The following is a 25,243-nucleotide window of genomic DNA, read 5'->3' on the forward strand; positions in this document are numbered from 1 at the left end:
CCGTTCTGGGGTTGAGGTGGATACGGGAAGCGTCGCCAGGATGCAGAGCAAGCTGTGAATATTCGGGAAGAAGCTAGCGCTTGCAAAGCGCAAGCTAGCCGATCCTTCTCTTCGATTTGGCAGCACTTGCTCATCCACAGCGTCAACTCTGCGTTGATGATGTCGGCTGAGGGAATCTCACCCAGATAGCTGAAAGACTAGCTGAAGCGCAGCAGGGCCGTACCCAGAAAAAAAATTCGGGGGGGTCATAACCCCCTAACCTCCCTCCCCCCCCCCCCCCCCCCCCCCCCCCTGGTTGCGGCCCTGCACAGAGTGATGCCAACTTATCTCCGATCCTACTTTTTAAGAAAGCAGCCTTTGTATTCATCGGAGGGGGAACCGAGCCCCTGAAAGCAGCCTTTGTATTCATCGGAGGGGGAACCCAATCCCCGAAAGTCGTATTTGTTTTTATCGGAGGGGGAAAACTATAATCTCCCTCTCGTAGCTTCCACAATGCTAAGTCAAAGTCGAAAGATAAAGCAAATACATACAGAAAGGCAAAACCCTCTCCCAAAACCGGCCAAAACCTCCTCGCGCTTTGGCCGCGACGTCACGGAAACGATGGGTCGCTTTTGGATGCGGAGGTGGCGGAGGGATATATGATTCCGTTTGAGGGGCATTTGCGGCTACCTTCTTGACTTGTAACCTACTATAGCCCACCTCAATATTTTAGTGTTCACTGCAGCACCGTTTCGTTGGCGTTGGAAGCTGGTGAAGCAGTAGAGCGTTTTAGTATTGCATATATACGAGCGAACGCAAGCGCTGTGTGTTTGCGTTAATTTTGCGTGTTCCACACTGCGCGTGCACGGAGCCCGAAATTGTGGTCTTGGATTGGTGCATGGCGATGACGCGCATGCACAACTTGAAGCACTCAACTCTAACGTAAACGCGCAGCGCTTGCTTTTGCATCTATACGCAACACTCCCGAACCAGATGCCAATGTTTATTCACTAATTGCGTCATCAATGGGAAAATGGTGCCCAATTTCGCGGGTTTTCTGTGACTGGCGCCATAAGATGCATTCAAGAGCTCTGTCGGCCGTTTTCTTTTTTTTTTTTTCCATTAAAATTTAAGGAAATCCGTTTTACTGTCGAATAAAGGAACAGTTAGTGCTGAAACTGTGGCATCTGGTTGAGCGAAAATGAGCATTCGACTATGCAAAGTTTATTTTTGCGGTGAAAAAAACCCTGCCAATCTTTTTGGGGGACACACGTGTATAACGGATTGTTTTTTGTACATATATTAAATCTATAGGCACTAAAAGAGCTAGGTTTGCTATTTTTTTTGGTGATATCAAGTTTCTTCAAATACTTTATGTAGGTCACATTTAAGAGCTTGCCAAACTATGCCAAAATTCAATCAAAAAGGTTAAAATTCGACTCTTCTTTTTTTTTCAATTTTATTCTAAAACGCTAGCATTTTTAAATTTATTTTAACGGTGATTATTTGTATTGCTGAGTCAGGTCCCAGGAGCCCCTGCTGGCCTTGACCTGACTCGATGATTAAAGGGCCCATGAAACGAACTTTGGACTGGAATAAATCAATTTATATTGGGATTTTACTAATTGCGCATCGGGTTCAGTGGGCCAAAAGCACAAAGGTAGAAAGTCAGAAGCCCGACTTTCAGTGCGAAAATTTGAAAACACAGCGGACTATTTCGTACCTCCTTCCCTTCGTAAGCTCTCTGCCTTTTCACCGTGACACATCTGCGGACCCCGCAGCGCGTGACCGGGCGGCGGGCACCCGCAGCGCGTCATCGGGCCCAAACGCACGTGACACGGCACCGGACCTCACTTAATCCCTTCACCCCTAAGCTGACATTGCAGTGGAAGCTACGCGCTTGCCGGACCATTCAGCCGCTTTCCTTTCATCACCTGACCTCATTCTCTGCGGGGTGAACAGGGTGGGGAAAGCAACTTGTCTGAATTTTGAGCGACGGGCTAATCTTCTAGGGGGACAATGGCTGTGTCCGGCTACACAAGCGAGATTCCGAGCAAGAGGGCACTCCCCCTTTCCGTCTTGAACTGTTCGGTAGAATGCTCGATTTATGAGTTGAGGAGGAAAGCTAAACAGGAAAAAGTTGGAAAAGCGTTTCATGACTCATTGTGAATGAAGTGTTGTTGTTGTTCTTTATTATTATTATTAACTGAGAAAAGTGTCATGCTTACTCGATAATACAAGATTACTAATTACTAAATCAACCAAAAAGGATGATAGCTCAAGCGTTAGCGTACAGTGTTTTAAAGAGGCCCTGCAATCCCATTTAAGCGTGTACCTTTTTTGCGGTTTCCAGGTCTCTTGGGGTTCGGGCAAGCCAGCGGGCACGGAGAGAGTAACTAAATATCAGTGCGTCATATTTTAACCGGACGACGCGGAAACCACCTCCTCCTACGGGGGCGCCCCGTGGTGTCGAACGCGCGCGGCATGTGACGAAGTCGTGACGTTTTTGGTCCGGACTTCAGCCGAGGAGAGAGAGCTGCCCCGTTCCCGGGCAGCTTCTCTCCTCGGCCTCACCTCCTTTCCTTCGTCTACCCCTCCCTCCCCACATTCCTTAGTCACCGCGGCAAGGGGAAACCTCCGGCGCTGGAAAAGGGGAGAACATAGAGTTCCTGTATAGCTACCTACGGTAGGCTCCCGTAGGGAGCCTATACAGGAACTCTAGGAGAACAGAGGACCAAGGACGTCCTAAAGAAAATTACTTTTTGCTTGTTTCTTTTTTTTTTTGTAATTTTAATATGTTTATAACGTTCTAAACAAAGCGAATTTCGACAAAAACAAAGGTCACCAAGTTACTACGTTCAGTGCGCTCAGGTTCGGTGCAAATTAAAAGAACAGTAAAACAATTTCTGGGCATGGGTCTCTGGTATGGTGTCGAAAAATACAGGGTGTCACAAAAAAAAAAAAATACAGGTATTTTTTTACCGCAAAAATAAACTAGGCATTGCTGAACGCACATTCTCCGCCCAAAGGTAGCGCTAGAGGTCACAACCAGATGACAAAGTTTCAGCCCGATCCGATATTTTATTCAAAAGTTATAAGTGATTTTCTGAAAAGTTCAATGGGAAAATGGAGCACATTTTTGCCCCTTTTCGGTTTCTGGCGCCCATAGAGCCCCATGTATTCGAAAACTCCGTCGGCCGCCATTTTCCCATTGAACCACAAACTATTAAAAAGAAAAGAAAAAGAGTTCGCAATTTTTATGTGCTTTCAACCTTCAATGACCTGCCGATAACATATATGGACTCTAAAAAAAACTCGAACAAGTGCTCCAAGATCTTAATGAAACAACAGAACTATGCGTGAGTGTGTGCGCGTTTTAACAGTTCTTTATTGCATCGTAGTGTAGTTATTGAAACTATGCGCGTTTTTTTTTTTTTTTTTTGCATCATAGTTTTTTGCTTTTGCAGCGTGGATATTGCATGATGAGCTTGATAGTGTTTGTGTGTGGGGACATTGTGATTATGACTTGTAGGGTGCTGTCCTACAAGCCTTTACTGGCTTTGACAGACCCGTGCTTCGACTTGAAGACCTATCTGCACAAATAAATAAATCATCATCGTCGTCGTCGTCTTCGGTATGTTGTTCAGAGATGTGTTACCAGATACGGAAAAAGGACACGGTTGTTTTATATTTCGGAAGTAGGACAGTTGAAGAAGTGGATTCGTCGTCATGTGTTTAAAGACTATTTTTTTTTTGTTGCGTGCGTGTGTGTTGGGGGGGAGGCTGGCAAGCCAAGGCTTGTGTTATCGTGTTAGTTTCTCTGTATCGGGCAGGAGATCGATCTATAGCGAGCGCTATGACCCGTTTGTTGTCTCCACACCTCGGTGTTTAATCAACACAAGGCCTGTGCACATGCATGCCCACAGGCCTTATGGGCATGTCCCAAAACATCATATTCAACAGAGCGCGGGGCACAGCGTAATGTAAAAAATATCGACGAAGTGACGTTAAGTGCCGGATCTATCCCGAAACCTGTCGTCAGAGAACGCGAGCTTGACTCACTTCGGCTTTTGTGCTGAGCTGGGCACCGTACATGCTGCTTTGTTCATGCAGGCCGGAGTGGTAACAAAAGAGCCCCTCCTCCCCCTCACCGGAGAACACGAACTCCAGCCGAACGCTGATGCCGCGTTCGGTTATGTCGACCGAGCGCTGAGTCGTATTTGTTGTCCCCATCCGTGTAGTTCTAAAGTTAACCGCTTGGGGCGTCACAGTCTGTCCTTTCCCCCAATAGTTTATTTTTCACCTAAGCTGACTTTGTGTACGTACGGAACGGCGCTCCAAGCAACGAGGAACGGCGTTCCTGGAGCGCGTTCCTTTTAGGAGGAACAAAGGAACGCCGCCGTTCCATTTTGCATCGGGGGAACTGGAACGGGAACTTGTTACATTTTTACTGGAACGGAAGAAAAGAACGGCCTTCCTTTTTTTCGTCCAGTGTTGCAATTTTTATTTATTAGGGGAAAATTCTCGAAGTATAAAAAATATATCTTTACGAAGAGCAGAATCTCATTAACTTTTTGGTTACTTAGGGTTTATTTTGTTCTCGCTTGGTAACAGTCGGGTGCAGGAGAGCTAGTGGACATTGATTCTTTTTTGAGTGCCCGAAACTGCGGTACAAAAAGCAAAACTTTTAGTCGAAGCAAAAGACACAGAGAGAGGGATGTTTCAAACTCGGCTACTTGCCGTGAACGCAGACATCTTAATATGTAGGCGCTTGGCATGCTTGGCATAAACTTATAAAATGATCAAGAGAGCCTGTAAATTGCTTCCTGAAATAACTAGTCACAGTTACTTTTTTATTCGCGGTGATTTCTAGTCGAAAGCACGTAATTCTGAGTTGTACACAACGTGTGCGTGAGCGCACCGCCACCCGTTGCTCACAGTGCAATTGTTTTTGCAATTAATTTCATATACCTTACATCACTGACATTGTTTTATATAATCAGCATGTGTGCGTTTTATTATGTACACTTTACTTTGATTTAACTAGTATGTATTTCAGTGAGGATAGTTTGTTATACTTTGCCTTGAAATTGCCGTCCTTCACCCCACAAATGTTTCGAAATGTCCGTTCTCTATATATCCGAGATCAAGTTCCGCATACCATCAAATAAGCATGAATGAAGAAGTATTGACTATTTTATCTATTTGAGCATTTTCTACCCCAAAAAACATTCCTCCCGAGAGCATATAAAAAGTTGAAGATAGTCCCCCCCCCCCCCCCCCCCCCCCCCCCCCACTCCCTCCCTTTTGCTCCGTGCAAGATCGACCGCGTGAGCAGGGTAGCGAGCGGGCCCAATGCACCAGGGGGGGGGGGGGGGGGGGGGGAATTCGGCTTCCGACCCCTCCCACCACCCCCCCTGGCTACGCCACTGGTTAGAAGTTCGGTTGCTTGCGGGGCAACACGCAGGCTACGTTGAAGATATATACCGAATTTTTTTTAAGTGCTTTAATTGTTACAGGTGGAATTGATGCGCTTTGACCAAGACATGTAATGCGAGAGGAGAAGACCTAGGTATACTTGCATTCACAAATTCTTTCCAGTGTGTAGCCATTGAACGAATATGTGAACATGCATGGAAGGGAGCGTACGCTTAGAAAAAGACATTAAGACGGTTTTGCGAAAGTTTATGCTCATTTGCCAGCGTGTTACACCAGGGGCAGAAGCCTGCAAATGAACTGTAGTTAATCGTGTGTTACAGGGCGCAGTCGTCAGCGTAAAGACGTATTTTAGTGGCGATGTTACGTGGTAAATCGTTGATGTAGACTGTACGGCACGCATCTCCGACCCTCACTATAAACGCCATTTTTGACATAATTAAAGGGGTCATGAAACGCTTTTCCAACTTTTTCCTGTTTCGCTTTCCTCCTCAACTCGTAAATCGCGCATTCCACCAAACAGTTCAAGAAGACGAAAAGAAAGGAGGCCCCTCTCGCTCGGAACCTGGTTTGGGTAATCCCCGGACACATCCATTCTCCCCCTAGAAGATTAGCCCGTCGCTCAAAACTCAGACAAAAGTTTCTTTCCCTAGTCCGTTCACCCCTAAGCTGACAGTGCTGTGGAAGCTACGTGCTCCTTGGGCTAGCCACACTTTTGCCACGTAAGCGTGGCAAATGTGGCTGCAGAGAATTAAGTCAGGTGATGAAACGGAGGTGGCCGATTGGTCCGGCAAGCGCGTAGCTTCCACCACAATGTCAGCTTAGGGGTGAAGGGTCTAAATGAGGTCCGGTTTTGCGTGACGTCAGTTTGGACCCGATGACACGCTTATGGGACCGCGGATGTATCCTCGTGAAAAGGCAGAGCGGTTACGAAGGGGAGAAGGAACGAAATAGTCCGCTGTGTTTTCAAATTTTCGCACTGAATGTCAGGCTTTTGACTTTCTACCTTTTTTCTTTTGGCCCACTGAACGATGTTCTATTAGTAAAATCCCAATCTAAAATGATTTATCCCAACCCAAAAATCGTTTCATGGGCCCTTTAAGAACAGAACAGCGCAAAGACGAGAACAAATTAAGTAGAAGGTAACCGACTGGACACAGCGCTGACTCTCAACTGAAGATTTATTTCAAACATGCCACGCCACATAATCAAGGAAATACACACACACAAAAAAGTGCACATCATGTGTTCAATACAACACCGTCAGTTTTTTTGCTTCCGTTGATTTATGTTGTGTGGCATGTTTGCCATTTACATTGGATGCCAACATAAATAAATCTTCAGTTGAGAGTCAGTGCTGTGTCCTGTCGGTTACCTTCTACCTTATCACCGTCTTTGCGCTGTTTTGTTTTTAATTATGTCTACATACCAACTAGCCCAAACTTCTACGTTGATCAGTCATTTTCGAAAACGGGTGGCGCCACCTATCTGGAAGTCTGGAACTGGGAAGACGACATGACTGGGACACACCGGATACACATGCCTTACAAAAGTAAGCACACGTACGATGTCTGGAGCGCGTCTCCGACAGAGGTGTTCAGTGTCCTATTCCGCTCATGCATTAAAAGTGGTCCCGAAGTGGCAACCAATGACGTCACGAAAACCGGGGTGTAATGCTGTCGGATACCGGGATCTGGTGGTTGGCCGTAGAAATACTGGCGAAAAGCTCGAGCGAACGCAAGTGTCGCTGTCTTCACGGCGTGCCTAGAGTAAAGCCCCTTAATATTTCAAAAGTAGCGCAAGGTGCGTCGATGCACGAGGCACGTGCAGCCCTTGGGAAGATCATGGCGGCACAGCACAGCACTGGGCTGGATTTCAGACGCCATGAATTTCCCAGAATTGTCGCGCGGCACGTGGCTTTAGCCTAGAGTTCGTTTATAGGGAGTATTCACTGGACGCCATATTTGTGGGTGCTGTTTAGAGCGCATGCTCAGAATGAGCTCACATCAATAGGCTGCTAAGACTGACACTTGATGGTGCGGAATGCACGTTTCAAAAGAACTGTGGAAGCTCGCCATCAGCACGCGCTCAGCATTTACGGAGCCAGAGATGCGCGTCTGTTTACCACGTGCTGCCGCGCCGCTATTCGGAGCCGGATCAAATGCCGTGCAGGAAAGTAGATGTCGCACGCGCTCCGGCGTCCGTTCCCCTGCTTTTGAGCGCGCCGCCGCTATTCGCCGAATTCAGTCACGTGAGGAGCAGGATCAACATGCCGTGCACACTGGCCGTGCATGAAAGACGGCGCTACGGGGATGAACGTGCAACTCTGCATGCCAACTTATGCATTCCAGTGACAAGTGCGTCTGCGGCGCCGATGACGCAAAATATCCCGCCACCGCTGCCGCCCCCGCCACGCCACCGAAAATGACTGTCACGCGGTCACGCCGCGACGCCACCGCCGTCGGCCTGTAAATAAATTTGTATCGTTTTGCACTGTTTGATAAAACATACCTAATAATTTTAAATAATAAATATAATTACTAATACAACCTTAGTTTAGTAAGAATAAAAATATATATGTTATTAGCGCGAGCAGTGACTGCCGCATAGCTCGCGTACTGTAGCTCGCGGGCGGCGGCGGTTTTGAGCATGACAGAAACAACCATTTTTCGTTTGACCGCAGGACGTCTGGCTTCATGTCGTGCAGTCGCTAGGCGCTGGGGGTCCGTGCAGTTAGACACGCTCTTGTTTTCCCATTTCGACTGCCCGAGCTGCCCCTTGCCAACCACACAAAGAGCCATGACTACTTTTACGCGTTCCTCACGTTGGGTGAGTATTCCCTCTTTGTTCCTCACGGCTGTTTGAAACCTCGACGTCTTTCTTCAGCAGTCTCTATTACCCTGAGTGCTATGTCCTTCCCCACTCTGTCACCTTTTTATTCAGCGAACCTCGTCTTGTATACTATATCATCTTGTATAATGCATTTTATAATCACCACCATTAGAAGCGGCATACGGGCTGTTGCCTTTGTGGTGTCGCGGCTCTCCTGAGCCAATAAATATTATTAATTGTCTGGTCCGGTGAGGCTCCGTCTACCGCGTGCCTTGTTGAAAAAGTTTGTTCGAGTTGTTCGGCAAACGAGTGACTACTCGTGCCTTTTGTCAACCGTAGGTGTCGGCGGCGGCTTCGTCGACTGAAAACGCCCCCGAGCCCGATGTGATCACAAAGCTTCGGGTTACGACCGTCACCCAGCGAGTCGCCCTGCGTCCTGCAAACAAGGTTCAGCCGGTTGCTGTCAAACCAGGCAAGCTGCAAAGGGTGAGCGAGCTTGGAACCCTTCTGGGACTAGCGTTTTCTTCAGCTGTGGTCTCTGGGGGCGGCGCCCTGCATCATGCTGGAGGTTGACAGGCACAGTCTGTGCCTGGTGTGTTCCCAATCTTGCACCGCCTCGGGGCTGGGGTCAGCGCAACGATTTTAAGGTTGAAATAATTTGCCGTTTGCGTTTTTTTATATTTCCTATCGTTCCACAACTAAACAAAAACATGCATCGTTCCCCCGAAAAGTGATTCTGCTGCGTAATCGCAAAGGAAAAAAACAAATTATTTTCCAATCTGCAGCCGCATGTGGCGGTTACAGAACTGCGGTTTGACATAATCGGGGAAATTTCGTTTGTAATTTAGCATGTGCAATTTTGTGCTAATTTTTTTTTTTTTTTTTTAATGTTCGAGCATAAAGCAATACGGGAAAAGTCTATTATATCCCCAAAATGTATTAAATTGTTGTGGCACCATCAACCGGAAGTCAACAAAACCATCCCCCTGTGCCGTCACGCTCCCCGTCATTCCCGGTTTTCTTGTGCTGTATCTGACACCTTGTTTCCTTGTGTGGGGGAGTGCACTAACGATGACGAAAAAGTCTGGTGCGCCAACGCGCGAGCGATGCTCTAACTGCTTGGTCTACCCAACAATCTGCCGATGTCCCATTATCTGCCAAGAGCACACCCTATGTAAATATTCATACATGGATTAAAGAGCTTCAGCAACGTCTCGGTTAATGTCTAGCAGTTTGGTTTGTTCGGGCAACCACTCTCTGCGCTGCCGTTTCGACGGTGTGCCCGCATTAGCGATCAGTCCGATAGATTCGCTATAACTGAGCATCTTCTGCTCCACATCGTTCAAGTCGTCCTTCCAACACGCCTTGTTGGTCGAGAGCATGGCTGACACAGTGTTAAGAATTGCAGGAGGAGCACTGGAGGACCAAAAACGGGTCGCGGAGCCCATTCGGAAGTGACGTGATCCCCCGGAGATATCACTGTGCACGTGGCTCGGAAGTACTGTCGCCGATGCATGAATTGAGAGGCGCCAGAAACTTCTATCTTTGCCATTTTTTTTAATAAAAACTAGCGCACATTTTAGTTTTAGGGTTAGTTTTAATAAAAGTTAGAGTCAAGAAAACAGGTAAAGAAGAAAGTTGAAGCTCCTCCCACCTTTTTCCACTTTAGTAGAGCTAACGCTAGAGAGATGACCTCCTCTCCACCAATCGCTCCGCTGAAGTGGAAAGGGGTGGGAGGAGCTTCCACTTCGTTCTTGACCTGTCACCGGCTATAGCCCCATAAGCTTCCCAAAATTTTGTTAATTCTACAAATGACTGGCGTTATGCTGTGCTGTGCTTTATAAGGTGTGGAACAGAATAAATTGTGGATCAATGATGGCAAGTGTCTCAACTTGCCATTATTTGATTTATACATTAGAAGTGGTTTTCAATAGAGAAACGAAACCACTATGCAAAGACGCAATGACTAATGACATACTCTACTGGCAATGGGCACCATTTCCTCAATAAAAATTTTGCTTATCTTTAATCTGATGACAGCAAGTTCTTAACCCTTGGCATCTGATCCCAACCACTAGCACTATGTTTGGAAGGACACCGAAGGTTTGGCCATGCATAGTTTATCTTTGTTGTGGTGAAGCCTCATTTTTTTGTTTCCTTCCATGTACCTGGTTTAACGACCAAAGGGCATCTGATATGTCTATGATATTAAATTCCGAACCCTGTTGACTTTCTCGCAGTCGGCGTCGCTGACAACAAAGTGCCCGGAGCCCAAGGCTACAGCTCGGAGTCGCCCGACACGCGCTGCAAAGCATGTCGTGGTGAAGAAGCTACCAGAGACGGACACTGTAAGTGTGTAAACGTTCTTCAGTCTTTGCAGTCTGTTTGGAAGTGCCATTAAACGAGCTTGAAACTCTCCTTGAAAAGCGTGAATTTGAATGCCAATCTTCGCAATTGCCCATACAAATTTCCTTCTGAACGTGTTCAGCTCAAAACACTGAAAGCTCTTGCGTTGCTTTGGCACCAATCCCTCACAAATTTTTGTTATGCATGTTCTCGGTTAATTTCTCGAGCTATAGTCGAATAAAACTTAAGAGACAGTGCAAGAAGGGTGAGCATGAGAAAAGGTTGTGCCACTTCAGCTTTTCTACTGTCTGCCCTTACCTCCTCCCCCCACTGTCTTTATGTTATACCTGACTATAGCCACATCGACAGTTTTTTTCAATCTCTTCTTTGCCTGCTCTTTAATATCTCTAAATTCGGAGTAACTATTGAGAAAATCGAGAGTGCAATGCGAAAACTATTGTGCAAATTTTCCCATGCTTCCCGGTACCATGTCATCGCTGGCAGACAGACTTGGACGTCGAGTAATTGGTCTAAAATACAGGATGTCCTGTGCATTTTGCTTGTTTCATGTTGCTGTGCTATGCTCAAGTGAGCCTAGACAGCACTAATTTCACGCCCATTATGGTTCTTTCTATCGCTTAAATGGCCACTGGCAGCCCCAAGACCAATATATTTTTTACCGTCTCAGATGCTTCGGAGGCGCGTGGTAAAACAGCAAAAAAGAAATTGTTACGAAAAAAAATTCCTGGTGCACTAAAGTCTTCAAAGTGTCCTCCCCCAATTTGAGCTTCTCACTTCATTTTTTTGGTGACTTGTTTGGCAAAGGCATTTTTGAAAACATGGAGGGGTGTTGCGAGTTGCATGTTTGTAATAAAAGCCATTCATAAAATGTTTACTACTGTAAAGGCACTACGGTGCTGACTTAGAAACATAAAAATCGGGAGACCGGAAGTGTTGATTACGAAACATTGGTTGTCTCCTAGCCTTTTCTTAATACTCTAACTATGGTGGCACCTGGCGGCTTTGCTGAGGGCACACGACAGGAAAGTTGGACAGCTCGGTAAGAGTTTTTATTTCGGTGCCGGATAACCTCTTGCGTGGCACCTTTGCGACATCGCCTCTCGAGTCTCTCAACAAGGAATGCAACACATTTTCTTCTTTTCCTTTTTAAAAGTTTGTTTTAGACCGACTGAGACTGATGAAAGGCACTGATAAGTGACATGTCGTCTGCACGTGAAAGAAGGTCTCGCGAAATATGCTCGCAGTTGGTCGGGTGGCACGTAGCCTCTCCATGAACGATGAGAGGGAAAGAGAAAGTTAAACGGCACTTCCTGCTTGAAGTCATCCAAAAAGGCAAGGATTGCATTATTTTGCTAACTACCTCATAGATTCGGGTGGGCATTTCAAATCTAGCTTTCTGAAAATAATTTTTTCCTGTGAAAATATGCAGTTCTCAAGCTTGATATATTTAGGGTGAACCCTGGGAATCATTTTCAATTGTTTGCAATGATAAAAAAAAAAAAAATATATTAATGTTGGGATTGTTAGTGGCCTATTGTCCTGGCAGTAAACCTGTGCCTGCAACTGGTGTCTCTTTTTCAGTGTAGGTAGTGGAGACTGTCTGAAAAAAATGGTGAGGGCAACATTGAATAACTTCATGAAAGGAGTCTTGAGCTTCCTTTGAGGCTGTGGTGCAAGAATAGGAATGGGTACTAGTCTGTTGCAGGTTAAGAATAGGACTGGCTTCTTTGGCAAAGCCCTCCACTCTTTCCACTTGGGCTGAAGAGTTCCGGAGAGGAGGAAACCACTAATCACGACGAGCAGAGAGCTAGGTGCGATGGGCATGTCCTGCTCATCTACACCTGCAACGGACTACTCAAAACCGCTTTGATGGGAGCATGCGTCCACACAACTGAAAGACCTGCCCAGGCCTGTGTGCCCGAGTACATGCATACCTCTACTAGTCATACTTGCAGTTTCTAGATCAAATATAGCACTTTCATTCTTCGTGTATACTTGTTGATGTGAGAAGTTGGAGTGATGTACAGCCTCAGACAGACATTACATCGGGGGACACTGGCAGTCTCGAGGTAGAGCGCGTACCTTCTGTGGCATGTATTTCACGTGTCGCAGATCGTTGCGTGTGAGCCACATACTGCCTGGTACGACTTTGCGCCGTTAAGACCCCGATGAACGGGACGGTTGCAGGTTGCGTCCCTGGACGTGGGTGAGCTCCGCTTGGAGCCCGCACAGACACAGTCTTTCTCGAGCCAGCTGCTGCTGCCAGACGGCGTGCCGGACATTGACGCCGACGACCAGGGCAATCCCCAGCTGTGTGCAGAGTACAGCAAGGACATTTTCGAGTACCTTGTCTCACTCGAGGTGGGTTCCCTTTCTGCTTTGGTGTGGGAGGGACGACAATGTGCTGCGGGTATGTTTAGACGGCGGGGAGTTTGTCGGCCTGCACTGGCGTCTCCACAATGGATGAGCAATTTAGCCAGTGCGGTACTGCCGTTAGCCTGGGGTCTTTAATGTGCGCCACGCAGTAGTGGCACATGACTGCATGTCAATGTAACGCTTGTCCGTATAGAAATGGGCAGTGGTGGGGAATAAACCCAGGATGCCCAGGTTGGCGCGAGCTTTCGTTTCATGTGCTCGGAGCTGCGGTTTGCTAACACGCTTGGCCAAAGATTCTGCCCCTTGAAGTAATGACTATGAACACAAATTATGAACCGCATCTTACAGCAGCAAGAAACTCTAGTTTCGTGAGAAGAAATCCCGATTCACAGCCACATTTCGCATTCGCCCAGTACTTGCCCCACACTGAGCTGTCCCTAAGGCTGCTGCGGTCTTTGGTAACCATGTCCCCTTATCTCAATTCCTTTCCTTATCGGTGCCGGGAGGTTTTCATTGGGGTCCCGAGCACGTTTTCTCGAGGATGGGAACCCAAAGTTTGTGTCGCGCTTCCTTAAACGTGAGCAAAATCAATTTTAAGCAAATGCTGAAAAAAAAAAAAAATTTGTGGGAAAAAATTTATTACAGAAAAACCTCCCAAAATAACTCCTGCCAAAAGGCATGCTACAGCCCCGCACGCTGCCGTTGCCCAAGCAGAACTTCTGACCCCAAGATATAGAGGAAGACCAAGAATAGAGTGGAAGGTACCTCCCAGTCAGAGCTCTTATTAGATAAGACTCCCTTCACAATTCCCAAGGCTGGTTTACACCTTTGTGTTGTCTCATTCCAAATATTTTTTAAATCCAAATTCGAAATGTTTGAAAATTTTGGATTGAAGTTTGAAGTCTTTGAATTCGTCTCGGATACAAATGCCATTAAATCTGACACAATTCTGTTATGCCACGAAGAGTCTCTTTCACAGTACTGTAATACTGAAGGTACTTCTAGTTATTTACTAACTCGGGTTGCTCCCGGTCCTCGAAAATACAGCCATGGTCAGGTTACGACACATGCATCAGGCTCGCATCACTAGTTTCTCATGCTGTTCGTCGGTGAATAGTAAAACTGAGGGATATATTGGACACTCTAAAATGCAGCAGTTTCCTAATAACGGAGCAGGTGCTGACCCAACATTAATGTTATGTGTCTGTGTTACTCTGTACATGCCTTTCCCTGACCAGCCGCTTACATGAGGAAATTCAAGGAGTTGCGTTCAGAGAAAACTAAGGTTGTGAATGAACAGGGCAACCTACAGAGTTTTAGACGGGAGAAGCTCTGAAAAAGGAGAAAAAAATCTCTGGCACGATGTACAAGGCAGAGGCACTGAAGCTAAAGTGAATTGTTGGTGGCCCCACCCAGGATTGGCAAAGTGAAGCTTCAGTGCAATATTTACATTCATATATCTTATGCATACCTTGTTGCCTTAACTTACTGGGAAAAGTTAGCTCAAACTTCGTCGTACTTTTGTCAAGGAATTCGAAGTTGGCCCAACTTTTGAACTTCACACATTCAAAAGTTTGAAACTTGTCGGACTTAGCGTGACAAATTAAAAAATACTCCAATTTCTTGGCGCAAAAGTTCAAATGTTTGATTCATATTGACCCTTTTAAATGCCTTGCTTAGGTTCGAACAAAGTGTGCGACATCTCTAGTTACGACGGGGAGACATGCCGACGCCATCTATCGGGTAGTCCCGAAACCCTTCCGGTCTGCATACGCTTTCGCTGCGAGCTTTGAAATATTCCAACAATGTCGTAAGTAACCATTTCTAAAATAGTGGGTAGATCTCGTCTCATGAATACTGCGAAACATTAAAAGTGCCAGCGTGTTCTCTCGTAGCAAGCGGTCACAAACACTTGCTAGCAGCCGCTTACAATGCAATTGTGCACACCAGCCTTTACAGGCACCGACAACCTTTAAAGCACCCACTGCACGATGGTGCAGGTTTTAGGAAGTGAATGGCGGCGGACACCGTTTGACTCTTTGTCTATCTCGATAACGATGTCAGTTTTTCATATGCTAAAAAAAAACTTTCTGAAAGAACTTGACACAAACGTTTTTTTTTTCGTGATCATGTTTATTGGGTGCCTACATTGCCGTAATTGGAAGTAATAATACAATGACAATATTTTAACGCATAGTTTTTCAAACTATTATAATTTGTTGCTCAGGATCTAATTTCAAACGTGCGAACAACTATGGCAGTCAAGTGTGCAAAATAATCGCCACTGGTGCCATTTGCAGAATTTTTAATTAACTACTTATGAAATAAAACTGGTCCAAAAAGCAACGAAAACGTTCTAGCTAATCCGAGAAATCCATGTAAAATTGCATTAATTCTGGGTAAAGCGTATGGTGCTATCATAGTCGCGACTTTTGACAATCGGTAAAACTACCAAAGTCGTCGCCAAACCTTCCGAACCTAACGAGAGTTCAATTGCCGTTAAAACAAAAAAACAAAAAAAACAAACCTAGAAGTGCTTTTTGTCGCGGAGGGCTCTGTCGCTGTGGTGGTAACAAGGCCCCGGTGGCCTCTAACATGGAGTGTTACAACATGCCTTGCTCCAGCGCCCTTATTGGGTCACGGGGGCCGCAGCCTCCACAGTTCGCCAAGTTATCGTGAAACTGAGTATAATGAGGTACAATGTCATGCCGGCTGCTGCACTACATTGGGACAGTAGACAGTGTTGTTTGCATTCAGAAATGAGTCGTGGCATTTCGCTAGCTATGATCACCAGCGGTTCTGCTGAGCAGGAGAACAGAGGGACCCTCCCTAGGGTGCTTCCCGTTTCCGCTGCGGGAGGGTGAGCAACGAGCTGGAGACGCGAATACTTTACATTCCATGTGTTATTGAAGTATTTTCCAGTCTGCGCAGTTCTCAAAAAGGGGGTTGTCTTTGAGAACCATACAGTGAACAGAAAACTTGCCAGTTCACCTGTTCTTTGCGTTCAATTGCGACACGCTTCTTTTTGATGTATTATTTATGCAGGAGTTTTTATTTGTTGATTTTGCTGAAAACTAGAGCCAGTGGATATGGCCGTAGATGGTGGTAATTATCTGCGTGCATCAATCAATCTTTTCTTTAAAAAAAAACAGCATGAAGTTGTTTGTTTTGAAACAACTTCATGCTTCTCAAAGTAACTCAGTACCACTGTTTCACTGGTTGTGTGCTATAAGGGACACATTTCTATAACAAAATTAAGCAATAAAAACGCAAAACCGCAACACGTCTGCATGCATGGGGAAACCGAAACCAACCGAATTGAAGCAACCTAATGGCGTCAAGCGTGCCAGCGCCATCTATCAGTCAGGCAACTACTGAGATGAAGTGTGTAGTATGTGCATGGGCGGGAAAAGGCGGGAACAAGTACAGCACGGGACTAGCTGCCAGGCCAGTCCACCCTGGCCATGGCACCGTCCTCGCTGAAGTTACGGAAGTGAGCACGGCACGTACGGCCAACAAAGCTCAGTTTGAAGCATTTCCCAGCCCTAAGAGTTACTTCGTCCGGCAAATATATTAAATGACAACAAACATGCCATGGTCTGTGGTCCATTCTCGAACGGTCAAATGGTTCGGCCTTAAAACGACCATGTTCCTTTCTGTGCCGAGTGGTCGAGTGCCTCTGATTCAGGCACTGCATCGGTACTTTTTTGCATTTTTTTTTTGGTTGAGAAGCTTCGGAAGTTATTTAAATAAAGGTTAGTAATTATTGGAGATATTACAGAACCGCAGGAGTGATGTTTTTATAAGACTTTAGTTCACAAGATTTTGCGGCTCAATTACCCTTGTTTTTATGCAACAGTGTCTCGCCGGTGATTTCAGGTAGCACGTCCCGACCTGTGAGTGTCCTAACTTCGGTGATAAATTGCTGCCCGTCTGCTTGGTAGATGGAGCTTGGCATCCTTCAAACCCCTTCCACCGTATGTTTAGGTGCCAAAATGGCCGATCAAAGGTGAAATAGAACAATCGCAGCGGACGCTATCGAAAGGTATGTCTAGGTGGTGTTTGCCGGATCCCGGTCAACACGACAATGCTACTCAATAACTTGGCTTTCTTCTGCTTTCGCCGACCAACCGGGTGTAATTCGAGTGTTTGCTGCTGGGCTTCGGGAGCTCGCATCTGCAGAACTCTTTATTAAAAAGGTCCATTCAGTGAGAAAAGTTACTGTGCCTCTATCCAGCAAGAAGCACATACCTGTCCGTTTGCTACTAGTGTAATTAACTCTTGACCATCCACGTGTGTGAGGCATGCTTGTTTTAGTGCGAAAGCATGAACTGTCTTATGAAGCGCCGCTGGCGTTAGTTGTGATCGCAAAAATTGAGCAACTATTTCACATTAAGAGTGCCGGTGAATGAGCAACTGAAGAACTAAGCAGAGGGTGTGTGTGTGCTCGCCATTCCTTCTCTCCTCTCTCTTGGGTCACGGGTTAATCGTGGCTGAAGGCCCGGAGGGAGAGCCTCACGTGTTTTACGCTCCGCTTTCAGCCATGTCTCTCCACGGAGGAGCGGGCGCGCTGCCTGCTGTCCTCCGCGTCGCAGACAGCAGGGCGCGTTGCTTGTAGAAATGCGCCGCATGTAGGAATGCTTGGGCATTTCCATACGTAAGCAGTCTTAAGTGTACTCCTGTAATTTTTTTCTTGTTTTTCTTTTAAGAGTTGCGCCAGTATCTTAAAGTGGCAGTGTCACCGCGCAAATGTGAACGGTTGTTCTCATCGGGTCTCAATTCACCGTTGCCGAAGCTTGCATTAACTGATGCTGGGAGTGACCTCACAGCAGAACGGAGGTCTGTCATATCCACCTCTGCCGTCGTGTCCCTGCCAGGGTGGCAGCTGAAACTTTTACAATGTTACAAAGGACCACGGTTGAAGACACAGTGAGCACATGGTCAGGGACAGTCCTGGTGCCATACTTAGAACTGTCTCTGCCAGCCTTTGAGAGCCTGTGTGCCCCTGCAGGATAAGTTCCCGGTGCACAAGCAGTACCTGAAGAAGTGCAACCTCCACATCACAGGCGGCATGCGGGCCATCCTCATCAACTGGCTCATGCAGGTCCACGCAAGGTTCCAGCTACTGCCAGAGACACTCTTCCTTACAGTGTCGGTCATGGACCGCTTCCTGCAGGTGAGGACAATTGGGAGTACGGACACTTTGGCCATCTTGTTGCCTTCAAAACTTTGGTACAGCCGACTTCCATTAATTTGTGTATATGTCCTTTGAGTGTTCGGTGCGGCGACGCGGCAGGAGCTGCCCCCAGCACCATTGCAACACCGCTGTGGAGCAACGCACTCTGTTCCTCATTGCAATGGTTGTTTTGGTTGTGTGCACTGTGCAATGGTTGCATTGAGACCGGGCTGTGTCCAGTGTCTCAACGTGTGCTCTTTTTCTCTTTTTGCAATTCGCATGCGCTTCAACATTTGAAAATGGGTTTTTTCGCAAATGTTAACATTCAAACAATATATTATGCGTACCACACAGCGCAGCGTTATCCAAAAAAGATATACTTGAGAAATACCTCAAATAACGCAGCACTACAGTGTCGATGACAGTCTCATCTTGACGATCGTATGGAATCCAAGAGGACTTCGTTTTGGGGTACTTTTTGGGGAGAGCTTTTTTCTCCGCACCAGCACCAAGGCAAAGGAACAAACGCAACTGACCCGTTCCCCCCCCCCCCCCCCCCCCCCCCCTCCCCCAACCAGAGCAACTATTTTGGATTACGACTGAGAATGACTACACGGATTATCTCGGGGAGGGGGGTAACATTTGTAGTTGTTCGCAAAATCGCATCAAGGGCCGTTCGATTTCCTTCCCCTTCTTCGTTTCCCATGGATGTTCAGCAGAAATGCTGGAATGGCAGGCACTTACCAGTCCTTTTTTTGCAGATGAAAATAACAAAAAGGTTACTCCGCATGCTAAAAAGAATAAAGTATAAAGTGGATACTTTCAAGAGGCCGATGGATAATCGCACTGAGTGGGTTTCCACAGTCCAACGGTGGCAGAAAATTTCTAGCTGATAGGTGGCTGCGAGAATCTCACGAACTGCACCATCAGCAAAATTCAAACGGCCTAAAAGCATTCTTTTTGGAAAGGTGTATAGTGGTGTGCTCAGAGTTAACTGGACCTTGGTGCACTGGACCTCGACGCTACAGTCATCCCACAGGAGTACAATTTTCATTTCGCCTGCAAGTTGAAAATTTTTTTATTGTAACATAAATATTGGACAAAATTATTTTTCCTAGGCTCAGTGTATTTTTAAAGGCCCATTCACGCAGGATCGTTTTATGTTAGTCACAGGTACATTTGTGCTCTGTGGGTCTCAATCAGACCTATTACTTAAACTGGTTGCTACGCTTTGTACGAGGCACGGATGTCCCGGTGACTCGTGCCACAAGCAGGCATTAGCCACCGCAAGGTAACTAATTGTTAACAAAAGGGCCCTAAGGGTGACCGGGGTATGGTGGTCGCAAAGTCTGCTAGTGATACTATCTTGGCTTGCTCCTTGAGAGCTGCATATGCTCCCACCCCTATGGCGTTTGTGCCCCCTGCAGGCGGAGTCCGTGCCCCATTCGAAGCTGCAGCTGGTGGGTACTGCGTCAATGTTACTCTCCGCCAAGTATGAGGAGATGTATACCCCCGCGGTGGATGACTTCGTGTACGTGACGGATGGGGCCTGCGGCAAGAGGGACGTGCTCTGCATGGAGAGGACCATCCTGGACAAGGTGGACTGGGTCCTCGGGCGCCCCATCCCCCTCCACTTCCTGCGCAGAGTCTCAAAAGCTGGGCAGGTGGGGGTACCAGTCTTTTGTTATTTTTTTTTCTAGGAAGCTATTCTGAAACTTGTTGATATAGAGGAGAGTTTTCAGACAGGGTTTCTCAGTTTCCTTGTGGGCTTTCCCGAGCTTCTAAATTTTTTTGGCCATCCTTGCCCCAAGACAGTTTTGGCAGTGTGCAGGGTATGTAGGCTTATGTGCTGCTTTATTACATGAATGCTGAGACTGGGAGGGGGACTGGATCTTGTAGCTGCCCAAGATGGTTGCTCCATTTCGACCCGTGTCTATGCAGTTCTAACTTTGTCCTTGCTGCCAGGCCAGTCTACTCAAGAAATTAAGAAAATGTACTTACTTCACGAGAAGAGGTTACCCATGCGGCGTTCATTTGCGTTCTATGTAGAAGTGAACAGCATATTTAGACAAAAATGAGCATCAGCTTGTGGCGAGCAACTGTGTATGACAGTCTAAACTGCAGCCAGGTTTGACGAAAAACTCCTTCCTCAGACACTATAATTGTCTTGAACGCGATGAAGAGGAGACTGGAAACAAGCTGATCCCCAAAATAAGGTCAGCTATTCATGCAGGAAGAGTTCACTTCAAAACAATCTGGTAGGTGAGGGGGTGGGCTTTTACAGCAGAGCTGTTAAGGGCTAGGTTCTCCAGGATTGTGTCCGGTATGTCGACACAAACCTACCTGGACAGCTACCGCCATCTATAAGTGACGGCGGCAAGCACGCAACCAATCTGGTTTCCGCTGTTGCTCGTAGATGGCAGTAGCCTTTCCAGCTATCATAGAAGAATTGATAGTTGGGCGTGTTGGTGGGAACTCGTCGTAGGAAACGGTGCGAAAAACGGATGAAGATGAAGAAGCACACGTAACGAGCGCAGCGCTCGTCACGTTTGTTTCTTCGTCCTCGTCTGTTTTGCGCGCCGTTTCCTACGCTCCTACGTTCTTATCAGTTTCGGTTTGGACTCGCGATGGATCGGCCGCGTGCCCTTTTGGAGAAAGGAGACGGGCTGCGGAAAAAGCGGCGACGTGCGCAGCAGCGCAAATGGGTCCGCAACCGCCGCAAAGCCGTGACAGCGGCTTTGCGGCGACAGCGGCTTCCACTGCGTCCAGCGCTTCAGATTCCCTTGCCAAAGAGCACATCGCTCGCCTGGAAAGCCGCTGCCGAGAACAGAACCAGCAATGTAGAGGGCACCGGCGGGCCAACGCCACGGACGACGATCGTGCCACGGAAGCAAAGCGCAAGCGCGAGGCCCGGCGACGACTGCACTCCACAAGGCTGAACAGTTCCCGGGTGCGACGAGACGTTGCATGACCACACTAAAAATGGGCCTCTGCTGGGGTGGGAAAGAGGGAGAAGAGTCTTCCCCATGGAGAGGAGGAACTGACTCGTGGAGAGGTTCGTGACACCAGTCGGACATGTTATAGGAACCATAGAGCTGGCCTTAGTCTTGGTTACCACCAGTATTCAAAACTAATCGGTTTGTGGAGGGATGTTGTCATATAATTGGACAAAATGTCTTGGGACATGAAATGTGATGGGACGGGATGTTGTCTTGAGGCATCCGATGTGATGGGACGTTGTAATGGGAGAAGTTGTCTTTGGACGTGTGATGTGGTGGCACATGGTAATGGGACAGGATGTTTCTTGGAACATGCGATTGGTGGGACGAGTCGTTGTAATGGGACTGAATGTTGTGTTGTTCCATGCAATGGGACGTAGCGACTGGAGGCTCCCCTCCCTGTTGCGCAGGTGGACAAGGTGCAGCACTCGCTGGCCAAGTATATTCTGGAGCTGTCCCTGCTGTGCTATGAGCTGAGCTGGGTGCGCCCCTCTGAGCAGGCTGCGGCAGCCCTCTGCCTGTCCCTGAAGCTGTGGGGTAAGGACTGGGACCCCACCCTAACCCACTATGGCCGCTACAGCCAGGCCCAGCTGGTGCCCACCATGGCTGTCATGGCTGCAATTGTGCTGGATGCCGACAAGAGCAAGTTCACGGTGGGTTACCCTCAGTCTTTATTAGTTTCAAGGCTGAATACTTTTATAAGCTGCTTTTCAAGTCTAGAACATTGTGAGAAGTTGTTCCAAGAACATGATAATGGCTTGATCACACATGTGCTTAAGTGCATTGCATTCCCTTGTTAGTGCTTACAAGAGAACACACTGCTGCCATTTGTCAGGTAGCGTGGGAACAGTGTAGAAGTGCCGTAAAATTCCGCATAAACCCCTTCCCCGAGTGGTTGCCCACCCTGTTTTCCTGGCCAAATATACAATAGTTGAAAAATACCGAAACATTGCCCACTCCCCATTCTCGTCGACGCCATGTCCGGGAATCTCCAACTGTTTGACCAGTGGTATCGGTGTGTGACAAGAGAGTTCATAGCAGGTTCTCGTGTTTATTGCACCATGTAACTCTAGTTTGCTGTGCCCCTCAAGTCAGTTCCCATGGTATGCAAGTTCGTAGCAGTCCCCATGTGCTAATCGCACCGTGAAAAGTGAATGTACTGACTGTTCTTGTCACACCATGGAAACCAAGTTTGCCATGTCCGCGATATGCATGTGCGATATTGGTTCCCGTGACATGGGAGTTTAACTAGTTCTCTCGTAATGCACCGTGGAATGCAAATCAGTTGTGCAGCAATGTAAGCAAACAAAGTTTTAATTTTTTTTTGTAAAAGAAGACAAATTTTGAATGACTGCCGAATTGTTTCAGCCAGCCGGGAGGGGGGGGGGGGGGGGGGGGGGGCACTTACATTAGAAAAATGTCATTTCGCCAGTTTGCGGTAGAAATAATTTCGGTTACAACAGAATTTCCGAAAATCGATTCGGCATACATTTATCGGTTTAAACCGAAAATTCTGAACTCTACTTCTAGTGTACTGGATTATGTGGTACCTGTCCTATCCAGGGCACCTACAAGTTTTTGCTAGTTTTTGTCCTCACTTTTTTTTTATATATTGGTGACGGCATTTTTTTTAAATTTAGAGATATATCTTACGTTTCATGTGTGTAGCAATTATAATGCAATTCATCAAACATGTTTTGTAGACCGGAAGTGCTAGAGACGAAGCATCGACAGTCTCAGTTTTTTTTTTTTTTAATTCTCAACATGGCGGCGCAGGGGCTTTCTTGGGGCATTGAGCGTTGGAGACAATGGGGAAGTTAGCGAAGGCTCAGACGAGTAGTTTATTCCGGTGCCGCATATTTTCTCGGGCTTCGAGGGAGCAATTGTCAAAGGATCATCCCTCACTTCGCCCACGGAAGTCTGCAATACATAACCTAGAGTAGGGCATTGCTGAAATGAGGAAATCGAACTGACGAGACTTTTCGCATGTACTCGGAAATAGGACCCAGTTGCCGGGAGCGTGCCAGTAATTGCCGTGAACAATAAGAGAGTTAATCGACACTTCCAGTTTGAAGTCAGGAAAACGAAGGAGTGCACTACCTCACTGTTTATATCATTGATGGGGTTGAATCAATGATGTAAACAGTGAGGTGGTGCACTCCTTCTTCCTGACTTCAAACTGGAAGTGCCACTTTTTTTTTTTCTCAAAGTAACATATAAGTGCCATATTTTTTTTTATTTAGAAGTTTCATTCCTCTAGTATTGCAGATAACATTTCAAAAGCTTATTACTCAAAAATCAGTGGCGGAAAAAAAAAAAAAAAATGCGCCAACTAAAACGAGCGTTGCCATCTATGATCAGCGCCGCAAACTACTCGGACGAGCCTAGTTCGTGGAATTGAGCGCTACCGAAAAAACCACTGGACGAGCTGGGCTCGTCCATGGCATTTAAAGGGTTAAGTGTTTAAAATCTGGCTTTTTTTTAAATTGTGCTATGTTTTTAAGTTTAAAACTTGTGGAATGAGCCCTAGATTATTTTCAGTCTTTTGCAGCAATAAAGTGCTCACTGTCTGGTCTTGCATGCCTCCTCACAGGCCACGTACCAGAAGTTCAAGAGCAAGAGGTTGGATGCGGTCAGCAACCTGGCAGTGTTGTACAGTGCAGTATTCAAGAAGATTGCAGGGCGGACCTGAGCTTGGACCATGTGGTTGCACCCCCTGCCTGCCTTTGTCACTCTGCCTTTGCAGAGTTTTAGCACCATCTTAATGACTATGTAAATAAACTGCTTCTTTTTTAGTTGGTTCGATGGCTCGAGACTCCGTGGCCCTGCAAGGCCCGGCGGCTGCAAAATTGTCTACATTATGGGTTTTCAAGCTTCGTTCCCCGAGCTCCTAAATTCTTTCAACTGTCCTCGCTGCCAAGTCCAGTCCTTTTCCATCCTCGGTATTATTTTAGCCATGCATTAATGCACACTCCCTAGCATATAATTGTTTAAAAAGTCCGTAATCTTCTACACTGCTTTACTGCTCAAGTGCTGCACTATACTCCAGTCACCATTACTGATATTTCTCTACAACTTTGCACATTCTTGATAGAGGTAAAAAAAAAAGAATGCAACTGCTCGCAAGCGGAACCTGATCTGGTCTGGGTGTTCTTTATAATGGGCCACTTTCAGAAATCCCTCCATGCAATAATGCGCGTGCTGCACGCTGGGAACCAGTTGGCCGTGGAGTGAAGTGGCATGGCTTCGGTTTCGACCAGACAGCAAGGGTCCATACTCCTGCAGCCTAGCACGTGAACTTCCAAGCATACATAAATTTTCTACACGAGCATGTGAACATGCTTGCATGACAGTGGCACCAGCAGGGGCTTTGCGATCCATAATTCTACGTTTGCCTGCCTTTGCATGAAATCCGGCCACATTGGGATCCACAAAAACTGCCAAGTGGTTTTTTTTTTTTCGGTATCTCTTGGCAACGACTACGGTATTGTACACTTGTAGAAAGTTGCAGCAATGAAAACTTGAGCAGTGTGTCATGACATGATCATGACAAAATCTGAAACTAACCAAAAGTAAGTAGCCAAGTGGTACCCAGAATCCATTTCGTGCCACCAGGAATGCTTCGATTCGAGAAAAGATATATTGGACATATTTTGAAACGTGGCAGAATGATTCATCAATTCGTCCAATCACTGAAACCAATAAAAGAAATAATTGCTGTCAATTTAAACTCTTATGCAAATTAATAAACCACCTTTTCCTGACATAAGTGCCGCCCTTGAATGGTCTGCAAAAATCTGCGCATTGTGCTGGGATTTACTACAAAGGTGTGACTAGGTGGTGCATGTAGGGAGTTGAAATATGAACGGATAAACTTGCCTTGGTTCGAGAAGAAAAGGAATGACTTGTTTCGGATAATCTACGGCGCTAGTTCCCGGGCGACGCAGACGGTGTCTGTTGCCTTCGAGACGCTACCGACCAGTTTTGTAGCCAGAGGGGAAGCTTACAAAGCTGCAGCCCAGAAGGAGATTCGTTCGCTGTGATCGTGTGCTTTGACAATGGAGCTGTTAAGGGCTAG

The 25,243-nt window shown here is 46.8% G+C and overlaps 1 protein-coding gene across 1 annotated transcript; it reads left to right on the forward strand.

Annotated features, from left to right (window-relative positions):
- Positions 1-8,012: 8,012 nt before the first annotated feature.
- Positions 8,013-23,960, forward strand: LOC8030062 (G2/mitotic-specific cyclin-B2). The gene is made up of 8 exons (XM_029995665.3): positions 8,013-8,244; positions 8,587-8,733; positions 10,488-10,595; positions 12,802-12,975; positions 18,002-18,166; positions 19,594-19,830; positions 21,576-21,818; positions 23,759-23,960. Exons 1-8 carry the CDS (start codon positions 8,065-8,067, stop codon positions 23,855-23,857), a joined length of 1,353 nt encoding a protein of 450 aa, XP_029851525.2. The 5' UTR covers positions 8,013-8,064; the 3' UTR covers positions 23,858-23,960.
- Positions 23,961-25,243: the final 1,283 nt, after the last annotated feature.

The sequence above is a fragment of the Ixodes scapularis genome, unplaced genomic scaffold, assembly GCF_016920785.2.
Source record: "Ixodes scapularis isolate PalLabHiFi unplaced genomic scaffold, ASM1692078v2 PGA_scaffold9__187_contigs__length_104089568, whole genome shotgun sequence".
NCBI classification, from domain to species: Eukaryota; Metazoa; Arthropoda; class Arachnida; order Ixodida; family Ixodidae; genus Ixodes; species Ixodes scapularis.

What these genes read in the sequence shown, in the direction of transcription:
- LOC8030062 (XM_029995665.3), top strand. Translation starts at nt 8,065, where the DNA reads ATGACAGAAACAACCATTTTTCGTTTGACCGCAGGACGTCTGGCTTCA. An exon ending in AGCTACCAGAGACGGACACT is followed by an intron (nt 10,596 to 12,801) that starts GTAAGTGTGTAA and finishes GGACGGTTGCAG; the next exon opens with GTTGCGTCCCTGGACGTGGG. An exon ending in CCGACAAGAGCAAGTTCACG is followed by an intron (nt 21,819 to 23,758) that starts GTGGGTTACCCT and finishes GCCTCCTCACAG; the next exon opens with GCCACGTACCAGAAGTTCAA.